This window comes from Chlorocebus sabaeus, chromosome 10, assembly GCF_047675955.1.
Source record: "Chlorocebus sabaeus isolate Y175 chromosome 10, mChlSab1.0.hap1, whole genome shotgun sequence".
Classification (NCBI taxonomy): domain Eukaryota; kingdom Metazoa; phylum Chordata; class Mammalia; order Primates; family Cercopithecidae; genus Chlorocebus; species Chlorocebus sabaeus.
Genome location: NC_132913.1, coordinates 63,580,535 through 63,593,319, shown reverse-complemented (window position 1 = coordinate 63,593,319; position 12,785 = coordinate 63,580,535). Strand labels below are relative to the sequence as shown.

Here is a 12,785-nt window from a genome sequence, read left to right as displayed (position 1 = left end):
AAAAAATATGAAATGTTATTTGAGAGCACATTTGAAGACATATCACTTCACAGACTGACCTTCCTTAATAAAACTCTCACCTAGAAACTACTGAAATATCTAAGTCAATTTTAGATACATCAACATCTGACAGCTATAGAAAAAAATCAGGTTATTTCCGAAAGCAACAAAAAAGACAACTAGAATAGAGAAAGATATAAGCTTTCCCTGTGAGAATTACATATAAATAACACACTGATAAAACCAATAAATGAACTGATAAAAGCCCCTCCTCCCAAGAATATAAGCTTCATTAGTACATACAGACCATGTCTATCTTGTTTACTACTTTCATAAAGTTGTAGGGTCAAAATTAAGCAAGAGTTATAAAATAGTCAAAGGTACAAAAAGAACAATTCTTGTAACCCAAGAACCTAACATAATAGCAGTTACATAGTTGGCACTCAATGAACAGTTGGGAAGAAAAGGAAAAAATATATATATTCTTTTTCTGAGTTCCTATAATGAATGCTTTAAAACTTTGTTACTTAGAAAAAAATTCCCAACTGAGAAAAATAATAACAAAAAAAATTAAAGTTCTTAGGATGAACTAGCAGATGGCAGGAACATAAAATATACTCGTTTCTCTTTAACTAATAGTAACTCAGTATTGAAACACTTGCCAATGACCAGCACCAATGTCTTCTTTCCTCTTCTTTATTCCAAAGACAAAATGAACATTTGTCTTTCAAGTTAGATACACAGCACACTCTCTTTAGTTGCACCTAAGCAATAAAATCAGGATTGCTTGCCAATAAAAATATAAAAGTAAATCAAAATTTTAAGGAATTGCCTTTAATAACCTTTTAAAGATTAGATGCTTTACACTGATTAATACCATGGGATTCGAGGGGTTATAAACACAGCTTCTAAATTTATGTAAGTCACATGAACAAATATTCAAATTCTAGACAGGTAGCAATCCATTTTCAGTCCAACCAAGTAAAGCTATCCTTAGACAGCAGACATCAAGTTTTTCTTCTTTAAGACAAAGCTTCTATTCATTTCCTAATTAAATTTGAAATATTTTATGTAAGAATTCACTAAGGACTATTCTCAAGCATGCAATGCCATTTTCAAGACACAAAATAAAAATGATTGTGAATTTTAATTCATATCCTTTTTCAACCAGACACAAAGGAAAATTTGTGACAACTGAAGAATTATTTTCTACCTTACTGAAGAGGCATGATTTAAAATTAAAAACCATGAACAAATCTATCTATAAAATAATTCATTTTTATATCAAACAGCTGCAGACCCTGTAATTGAAATAAAGTATCTAAGGTTATAAATGAAAAGTGTTAGGTATCATTCTTGAAGTGACAGATTAAGTTCCTAATCCAGTTACCATAATAGCCATATTTGTAGTTTAACATAAATTAAGACCTTAATTATATTTATGACTATTTTAAACAAAATAACAAATTCCTTTGTACCTGTGAATGTAATTTATAGCAAAGCCAGGTTCATTTTCCAAACCAATCTATTTCATACTGCAGAAGTACTCTGGTATAATGGTATAATGTAATTCTTGTTGTAGAATGTTGAAAGAACAGATTCACTAAAAGCACAGAAGGGGTTTGAAGATAAATGAAGATGCTATTCATTCAAGGGTAATTTCATCTTAGAACTATATGAAAGATGTTTCACTCACACAGGGTAGTGTATGGCTTCAAATTTAAGTATATTTTCAGCTCAAATATAATGTTGCTAGATTGATTATGTTGATATTGTATATCTAATAGTGAAGAATTCTAGCCTTTTTCTGTTTTAAAAAAAAGGCTGTTGTTTTTCCATCTTACTACTGTATCTTTATTGTTCTGTTTAATAGCAACAAAATAAAGTCCTGCTTGCTATTTACTTTTTAAACAAAAAAGTATATAGTTGTTATTCTAAGTTGCAATCTCTCAGAACTGCAGGAGTGTGAATTTTGTTAAGTTAAATATATATTTATATTAGCAAACCATTATTACCCTTTATAACCATTTCACATTATTTCACGAATTACTAAAAACAACAACTCCTACAGCCACCTAATTCTATTTGGAATATACTTCATTTCCACAAATTCTACACTGACCAATTTTAATGTTTTATATACACCATGCCATTTAAGTGTTGAGAAACTAATATTGAGATTTGTTTTTTAAATTTCTAAATTCTATTTGCAATTTCAGTTCACAATTATCTTGATAAAGATCACATTTTATATACTGAAATAATCCAAGGTCTTATAAGCATAAATCACCAAAATGCTTTAACATTTCTGGCACACAAACTATAATGATGTAATGTAAGACAATCAGTCTGAAGAATTTAAACTCACTGATATCAAACAAACATCTGCAGACTCTATTTTGCTTGTTTGGAATACTGAAAAGGATTTTACAAGTCTCTGTATCTCATAAATGTACACTAAGTTATATTTATCCCTTAGCTTTCCTTTCCTTCACCTAACCCTGAAAGTGAATTTAGAAGCCTCATCTGACAGAGGACAATCAAATTAAGAGGAATGTACAAATTTTAAAAACCTAAAATTTTATACTTTGAGGCTTTAATAAAGTTTTGTCAATTTGTTAAAGGTTTTTCATAGAATATTATATTATTTATTAAAATATATATACTAATGTCCATCCTACTTCTATTTATATCAGGTTTAAACTGACCCTTTAAAACGGCATAAAACCCTGAACAACTCGTTTAAAACAAAATGTATCCAACCAAACTGAAAATTCAAAATCATTTCCTCTAAAATTCTGCAGGCAGCTGTCTACTATGGCCATTTAAATGACACGACAAATTTACAGCAGCTGTATTTTCACACTCAAAGTTTTGTCTCTAAGGCAGTAATCAACCTGCAGCCTCAAAAGACAGACAGATATTCCTCTCTCCTGCTCTTTCCCAAACACTACATTTGGATATTATCATTTAGCCAATAGTTAATCCATCCTTCTAGAAAGCTTCATTTGCTAAAAGAAGGAAAATGCAAGGGTCAGCTAAGTATTTATCATCAAATCTGAAATGTGAGTGTTTATGTCCCAGCATTAATGGGGCCTATAAAAATGCTGACTTTTGATCAGGTGTGGTGGCTCACACCTGTAATTCCAGCACTTTGGGAGGCTGAGGAGGGTGGATCATTTGAGGTCAGGAGTTCAAGACCAGCCTGACCAACAAGGTGAAACCCCATCTCTACTAAAAATACAAAAAAATCAGCTGGGCTTGGTGGCGCATCCCTGCAATCCCAGCTACTCAGAAGGCTGAGGTGGGAGAATCACTTGAACCTGGGAAATGGAGGTTGCAGTGAGTGGAGATCATGCCAGCAGTGAGCTGAGATCACGCCACTGCACTCCAGCCTGGGCGACAGAGCTAGACTCCTCAAAAAAGCAAAACAAAACAAAATGCTGACTTTCAAATTATATACTATATTCAACAGAAAGAAAATAGTTTTTTTCTGTTGTCTTCCCTTTCACTTTTAGAGAAAAGCATTTATTAACAAACAATAAGAAAAAGTAAAAATATTAAATGGAACAAGGACACCTGAGCTTAAATGCTATTCTTAACTTGAAGTAAAAAGTAAGGAAAAAGATTACTTGTTCATGCAATATTCTAATAATGATCATCAGTTTGAGACACTCCAAACAAAAATTCAAATTTTTATAATATCTAGATTAAGCCATACAAAATAACCCCAGATTTTTAAAACTGGCTTCACATACATAAAGCAAAATTCTTTCTAAACCTTACTAGAAAATCTCTGTTGCACAATGGATAGCACATTAGACTTCTAAAACTTATTGGAAAGTAACATTTTATTATACAAAGACACTCACAAAATAAGTACATAAATCTTTGCAGTCAAAATAGGCACTAATTCTGTATTCAACATCTTACATTCCTATTCCTTTCACTTTTTTCAAAAGAATTTCCCATTTATTACCTACCTTGGGCTTCATAATATTATAGAGGTAAGACTATCTTTATCCCATTTCAAAGATACAAAAGCTAAGACATGTTCTTTTACTCCTTAATGTAAACGATTAATCATAAGACATAATTTACTAAGAAATGTCGGAAATAATTTGTGATTAAATGATCACTTATTGTTAGGTAAAACTTCAAGATCTGTATCACTGGACTAGACCAATATGCAGCAAAGTATTATGAGTGTGGACTGTCGATCCAGACTTCCTAGATCTGCATTCCAGCTCTGCCAAGCACTATTTATTTAACTTTGAGCTCACTGTTTAACCTCTCTGCCTTACTTTCCTAATCTGTAGGAAAATAGGAATAATAATAGTACCTACTTCATAGGGTAGCTGTGTGAAAGGATTATTTGATACCTACCCTATACAGCACTTACCTCATACAGTTGTTATAAGGATTAAATGGGTTAGTATGAATTAAGAGCTCAGCACAGTGACAAGCACAGGTGGCACTCAACCAATGTTGTTGTTGTTTTCTGTTTATCTCCACAATTTGTGGGTTCTATGAATGTGGGCGAAGCATCTTTGAGCTTCAGTTTCCACATCTTTAAAATGAGGGTAATAATACTACTGTGCACTAGGGTCATGGGAAGGCTGAATGCAATGCTGCACATAAAAGCTTTTAATAGAGTGTCTTATACAATAAAAGTATTCAATAAATAGTTTTAAAACATATTATTCAGTATTAATAAAATTGTTTGCATTAAAGCATTCAATATTAATTTTTAAATAAAGAATGATTATAAAAATTAATGTTCACACAAACACAAGCATGTCCAAACAAGATTCTTCTTACACATAACATTTATTTTCAATTACTCTAGTGTTTTCAGGTACTATCAAGCCTGCAAGCTTCCATTCCTCTCACTGACACTGAATATGTGTATTTCTTTCAAAGAATTAGGAGAGAAAAAAGTAATAACCAGCATTCATTGCATATTTACAATATGCCAGGTACTTTTCTAAGTGATTTACATATGTTAACATATTCAATGTTAACATATTCAATCCTATCCTACCCAACAGGATAGCTTCTATTATATCTCTATTTTATATTTGAGCAAACTTGAAACAAAGAGCTCTATTTAGGGTTTGCTGTTTTTGAAACAGATACCAATTGGAATCTTCTATAAAAGACAGCATATACTCAATCAATAGACATAAACTTCTTAAACAAAACAATTTTTGCCAAAACCTTGGAGAGTATATTATGTCTTGCTCATATTGTATTCTATTATTAATAACAGTGTCTAACACAAAAGCCACTAGCTACACGAGACTACTGGGCATTTGAAATCTGGCTAGCATAAATTGAGAGGTACCGTAAGTGTAAAACACACTTCAGATTTTGAACTTAATATAAAAAATGTCCCATTAATAAATTATGTATTGGTTACATATTAAAATAATATTTGGATATACCGGGTAAAATAATGCATATTATTAAAATACATTCTGCCTATTTCTTTTTACTTTTTTAAAATGAGGCTTCTAGAAAATTTCAAATCACAAATGTGACCAATGCTATGTATTTATTAGATGGCTGGTTTGGACTTGGGGGTAAGAGAGAATAGTAACAGAGAATTATTATCAAAGTTATTGTTTCTAATCAGTATAAGCTTAAGTCCTTCAAAGCACAAGTACAGAATGGAAGATATCTCTCTGTCTCTCTAGCGTGTGCATGTGTGTATAATACTGCATATATACACATTTGGCTCAAGGGACCAGAGAAACATGCTATACTAATACTTCACTATACTCAACACACAAGAGTGAAGGATAGAAAATCTAAGGGGAAATACCTACAGGAAAAAAACATTTATTTTTAAACTGAAATCATAAAAGTTCCTAGAGTCCAAAAAGACCTAACCACTTAGTTTCAGGGGCATAACAAACACCAAGTGTATATGTTAAGTAAAATTTAAATTTCCTAATGGCCTAACTGGCAGACTATTAAAATATCTGATGTTTGATATCTAGTATCTTCTAGAAAATAATCCAGTTTGTGGATACCTGTCACATTGTTTTGATCAATTTTATATATCAAATGTAGGCCTTTAACTGATTCTTCTAAACGAATGCTGGCCCACTATATAGAAGAAAATTACTCCATAAAGTTTACATCAGATATCTGGAAAAGTCACATTTATAGTCATGGCTACTATCAGCTGTCAAGCCAAAGAATATTGAAGAAAACTAAGAAATTTTAATATATGCTGTTTAATTTATCATCGAAGTGACATATGTAGGATAAAAACATTGAAATGGTTAAGGAAAATTCTACATTGTAAAAGGTCCTTTTTTCTGGTTTTATTTTTAATTGCAACTATGATTTGAGAAACCATAAGAAAGCAAATTAATAGATCATAAAAATAGAATTAACAAATAAAATACACACTAAGATTTATTTTTTCCTCCCTTCTCTGGATTATTTAAAACGTTAATTTTTTTAAATGGTAATATAATGGTATTTTGGTTTGTACTGAAAACTGGCTAACCCATCTATTCCAGGGTTTGTCAACCTTGACAAATCTATTTACATTTGGGGCTGGATAATTCTTTGTTGTGCAGGGACTACTCTGTACATTTTAGGATTTTTAGCAGCATCTCTGGCATCTAACCAATAGATGAGAATAGCACTCTACCCTTCAACAGTTTTGACAAGCAAAAACACTTAAATATTGTCAAATGTCACAGGATGGCGGTAGGGGGAGTACTAAAGAGCTGCCCAGTTGAAAAACACTGTATATTCCTACCCAAAACACCTTTCTATTTGATGAAAATTATTTCAGCACTTCTTAAACTACTATTATGTAGTTTCAGGGGCTCTTCCTAGGGGATCCAGATAGCTTCAGCAGGAAACTCAGTAAACCTACTGAAACCACATGCAGAATAGCCTGGGTATATTTTCTGGAAAAATGTTCTACAGCTTTTGCCAGATCCTGAAAGGGTTATCCCCAAAATAGCAATTTTAAAAGGGTTAAGAATCAGTGCTTCAACTAAAATATTCACAGCGCCTTGAAACTATCTTTCCAAAGATACAAAGATTGAAAACATCATTTTATACACAGCAAATCATTTACTTTTACATTTGTTATCAAGGCATGACTACTTTCACCACACTTATAAACTATTCATACAACAGACATTTAGTGGATACAGTCTACATGCTCAGTCCTATATTAAACTACACAAGCTAAGCAAATAGCAGCTAAATATGCAAAATGATTGGATAACTATAATTCCATAACCTACAACATAAACATTGTTTTTTAAGCAAAACATCCGCAAGTATCCTATTTTTCCTATAATGCAGCTTAAAGTTTACAGGGGCACTAATTTTTTTTGGATTATACAAATGGTATATACAACTTGAAGAGCTATTACATTTCATAAATGGTTTTGGGAATAATAAACACTCATGTAATCAATAAATATATCAGGAGTGGCTAGAGAACCAGAACACTGCTACAAGATTACCAAACAGATTAAAGTTAGAGGCCAATGAGTGCAATGAGCAAAACAATGCTTAAAAATATGTGATAAATAAATCTTAACAAATTAATTAGGAAATAATTGTGAGTCCACAAATGAACATATCACCCCAAATAATCAACACCATCATATCCAGCCAAAAGCAAACCAACTGCTGAGACACAGAAAGTGCCTAGCACATCAAAGTGATTTCTAAAAAAATAATAATTTTTATGTTTATTTTATATACTGACAATTAACTGAATAATACATAATAAAATTATTCTTCACAACCCAGCAATGTTATATAGATAATGGTAAATCACACAGGAAAAAATCTAAACATATAGTATCAGACTTTTTGGAAGGGGAAAAATATAACTGCAATGAAAAATGATGCAAATCACCTAGGGGGTGAAAAACATATTATATTATTTACATATTTACCTGCACTGCAAGAGAAGCTGCATTGTCAGAAAGTAAAATTTGCTCCCCTGTGGAAATACAATGAAGCATAACTTAACCAAATAGAATATAATATTTTTATTTTTAAAAAGTATTTATATTTTTTCAAAGGTATTGCCTACCACTAAATTCAAAAGTTTTATATCAATGTTATTATATAATTATAATTTTGATTAAATTATCACAAATAATGATAAACTAGGACAGTTCCCTCTAAAACTATTTGATCACTTATCTCATTTTACCAGCAATGTAATTAAAATTGTTCACTTAAAATCAAACTCATTTTTCGTTTTCAAGAAATGTTTCTCTTCATTAAAATTAAGTAAAATCTGCTGAAACCTTTCTAGTTAAAAGTAAAAGCACTCACAATAATATAAAACCAGCTTGCAGTTAATATTGCACAGTGTATCTAGGTCTGTCACACAAAAGAAAGATGACAAGTTCGCTGCAATAAAAATTCCATGCTTAGAAGACTAGGGCTGCTGCCTATTAGTCTTCATTACTTTGCAGTCTTCTGACAACTGTAGCAGGCTGCTAAGCCCCAAATGGGGTCCATAATGTGATCTGATGATATATGAAGAGCTGCTAAAGGGAGCCTGAACCATCCTAGCCTATACATTTTAACAGTTCCTTTTTACTGAGAGCCCACTTTACCACAGGACTTCAAAAATCTGCTGTCTCAGCTATTGGTGCAGTAAATCTGCCAACTGCTCCTGCAACCACATCATTTTACACTGCCTACAGCAGCCAATATAACAAGTCAATAATAAACTAAGGACCTTATAGGCCATGAATAGTTGGTTTACACTCGCAGATACAAGTTTAGGTAAAACCTCCCAGACAAATTATACAAGGGAATCCCTTCTTTTACATGTTATATTCTCTTTGCAGTAAATTGTATTACTGAGGATTTTTTTGTAATACATACAGCTTGATACAAAGCCATTTTTAATTGTGAACAAGAATTTACCTTTCAATTGCTGATATAATGTAGCATTTTCAGGCCAAGGTTCCGCAGCTATGGAAACAAGGCAGTGATAATTAGGCACATAGAGCAAAAACGTATCAATAACAAACCAAATTAATAACCATGTACATTTGGCTAGAGCATTTAAAGTCAATTGCTAAGGTATATACACGGCAACTAATCACACTATCTTAGATTCTATGGTAACCAGGAGAAGTAAGTTAGATAACTTGTTTTAAAAGCATGTTTGGTTTATCGTTTGCTGATTTTAGTGGGGAGGAGGGGAAGATACCTTGCCCAATCCAAAATGAGAATTAAAAAAACAAAATAGCCCATATGCTACAATTCCTTTAGCTTCTTTCAAACACAGACATATTCTAAATATTACTCATATGTATAAAAAGATACTGATGTCTAATTCACTACAAAAAAATGTAGTGAAATAATATTTTTAATATTTTACAGTAAACTTTTAACAAAGTAAACTTTCAAGCGGACATTATATGAAAGAATCAAATATATCTGTATCAAACTGTCCATCTTTCCCCACAATCTGGCAGTATTTAAAAATACAGAGGAATCCTGTTGTATTCCAGAAGATTTCATTGCCTTGACCCTACCAACACCACCCCACAAACACAATTAGAGCAAAGTTGCGTGATGAAGCATTACGTAACTACAATGTGAAATAATGCCAGTAAAGATAATTTTAGGCCTGAAATGAAACTTGACTTGACCCTTAATCTCTCATCTAGAGAAGACTGCAGCTACAAAGAGAATATTACCAACCTCCCAGTTTGGGAAAAGCACTAGATTTGAACTTTGTCTAATCAACTGCACTTAAGAAGCAATGGCTCCACTGACAGAATACATAGGGTATCAGGATATCACTTGTTGGATTCTTCTTTGTAAAAGTCACAAAACATCAGAATCACCCATTTTAATAACGTAACTACATTTGCTCTCAGCAACTAAATATATGAGATTTGATAATAATTGTTATATTTCTAATTGTGTTTATACTAATTTAGTCTCTGTGACATAGCAACAAATAACTTTAATATATAATTCTGGCTGATTTTTAAAAACAAATTTATACATATGAAGCTTTTTTTTTTAAGACTGATCATTTAAAATGTTCTAAAGCAATCCCTGGAATGGGAAAAAGGAACTCCTTAATTTGCTTTTACTTATACTTTAGAATAAAAAGAAAAACACAGTATTATTACAAAAAATAACAAATGTGACTTTTAGGTTTAGTTTGGTTTGGGCTACACAAAATTAACCTCATATTTAGAGATAATGCCATGAAAACATCAAGTAAATAATGAACTACACATAATTTTGTATGCTGTTCCCCACAATATTACACACATATATAAGGGCTACTGAATTTCAATGCATATACCAACACAGCAATGAAACAAAATACTTTGCTGTCACAACTTTAATAAAGTAAAATTTCATTAAGAACCAATTAACTTGTATAACAGTTTTTAAAATAAAAGGAAACAAAAACAAGCTGACATCAGCAAATTACTCAAAAAAATAACCTTTTTGGATAAATTGTATAGTCAGCACACCTATATTGCTTACATCTATACTAAAAACAATACAATGAGATTCGTTTGTTATAAAATTCTAAATCATCAAAGATTCAATTATATGCATTATATTAATCTTACTAGCAATAAAGCATAGGAATAAAATTCACAAAATTTCGAAGAATAAATATTGAAATCAAGTTCCTTGGAGACACAGATGTGTCATATGCATCTGTGAACCACACACTGTACTATGCTTTGCATACAGTTGATGTTAATTGTCTGTAAAAAGAAAGAAGATATCTGATTAAACCTACCATTTAATTCCCTAAACATGCTGGCTAATTAAAGTTTTACTCAACATTACCATCTATGTTAAGGTAACAAGACATTCTAATTTAAAATTGTGGTAATTTTAACTCTTGGTTAGCTATTTTGTGCACATACTAGGCATGCATTACAAATTTTTAAAACAATGAAGTATTAGGTTGCTGCAAAAGTAATGCAGTTTTTGCCCAAAAACTGTATGAAACCTGTATTACTGTGTTAAAATTGGTGATTCTGATATTTTACGGCTTTTACAAAGAAGAATCCAACAAATGATACGCCAAAAACTGCAATTATTTTTGCACCAACCTTTACATACACTAGTATTAAACATATGCTGAATATAATCTAAGTATTCTCTGATAAATCAGAAGCTACTTCACTACTCTGTAACATAACAGAGTTCTTATATGAACAGCAATTTATGTGGTCAGTAATTTCAGTTAAAAGTTAACTCATCAGCCGGGTGTGGTGGCTCATGCCTGTAATCTCAACACTTTGGGAGGCCAAGGCGGGTGGATCACAAGCTTAGGAGTTCAAGATCAGCCTGGCCAAGATGGCCATCTCCACTAAAAATACAAAAATTAGCCAGGAGTGGTGGCTGGCGCCTATAATCCCAGCTACTCAGGGGGCTGAGGAAGAGAATTGCTTGAACCCCGGAGGCAGAGGTTGCAGTGAGCCAAGATCGCACCACTGCACTCCAGCCTGGGCAACAGAGTGAGACTCTGTCTCAAAAAAAAAAAAAAAAAAAAAAAGTTAATTCATCATCACCCCCATGGATTCTCCAGATCTCATCCAAAAGACAAACATGAAAGTAACAGAAAGTTTGCAACATACTACTTCACTGCAAATAAGATCAAAGAAGCTGCCTACAAATACCAAAAGCTCTGTTATTAAGAATCTAAAGCTGGAAATAGGTGAAAAGGGTGAATATTTTACTCAATCTAAGACATAAACTCTGTTTCAACTCAGAAATCACTATTGAAAATAAATTCTCAGAAGGTAACTCTACCAAAACATCCAGTGTTTTCATCACAAATAGAACTTATGACTTAAAAAGAGAAGGCAAATGGACTGATATAAACCCATATAGCCAGCAGCCAGGAATTGCAGTTTATCATGCAGTAGACAGGAAATGGTAGAGTATACAAAGAATAACCAGCTGCCCATCTTACCCATGAGCAGCTCAGAGAATATAAATATCACTGACTTAAGTGCATCACCTCACATGACTCTGTTAGGCTGTTGGTATTGTTGTAAAGAAATACCTGAGGTTGGGTAATTTATAAAGAAAAGAAGTTTATTTTGGCTCATGGTTCTGCAGACTGTACAAGAAGCACAGTGCCAGCATCTGCTTCTGGTGAGAGCTGCAGGAAACTTACATGGACAGAAGGCAAAGGGGAAGCAGATGTCACACATAGCAAGAGCAGGAGCAAGAGAAGGCGGGGAGATGCTACTCTCTTTTAAACAACCAGATCTCGTGTGAACTCAGAGAGAGAACTCACTATCAAGGATAGCACTGAGCCATTCATGAGGGATCCACCCCCATGATCCAAACACCTCCACCAGGACCCACCTCCGACAATGGGGATTAAATCTCAACAGGAGACTTGCAGGGAACAAACATCCAAACTGTATCAGTGACAGAGCTCATATAATTACATGTAAAGCATGACATGAGAGAAAAAAAACCTCGTTTGTTATTCCCTAGGAGTGCCAAAAGTGAAAATCCTAAACTGGGCAATGGATCTACAAATCAATCACGCAGGTTCATTCTAGGAAATGAGCTCTATAACTGTCTTCATACGTAAACCTATGAATCATGAAAATTATTATCCACACCTAACAGAAAGAAAGCTTATGTGTTGGTTTGGGAATACCTATTATGTAAAAGACAAAGTCCAAAAAGACAACTTCTTCCCTACGCTTCTCTTTCCCAAGGTCAGACAAAGTCAGTAATCACCCCTTGCTCCTGAGCAT

The 12,785-nt window shown here is 32.8% G+C and overlaps 1 protein-coding gene across 2 annotated transcripts in view; it reads right to left on the bottom strand.

Moving 5' to 3' along the window:
• Positions 1-12,785, bottom strand: part of MTX2 (metaxin 2) — a 70,025-nt gene that overhangs the window by 34,759 nt on the left and 22,481 nt on the right. For both annotated transcript variants that reach the window (XM_007965437.3, XM_073019834.1), the window contains exons 2-3: positions 8,938-8,985; positions 7,947-7,993 (exon numbers count right to left, since the gene is read on the bottom strand). In XM_007965437.3, coding sequence (XP_007963628.1) covers positions 7,947-7,993; positions 8,938-8,985 — 95 coding nt within the window. The remainder of the gene's footprint in view (positions 1-7,946; positions 7,994-8,937; positions 8,986-12,785) is intronic.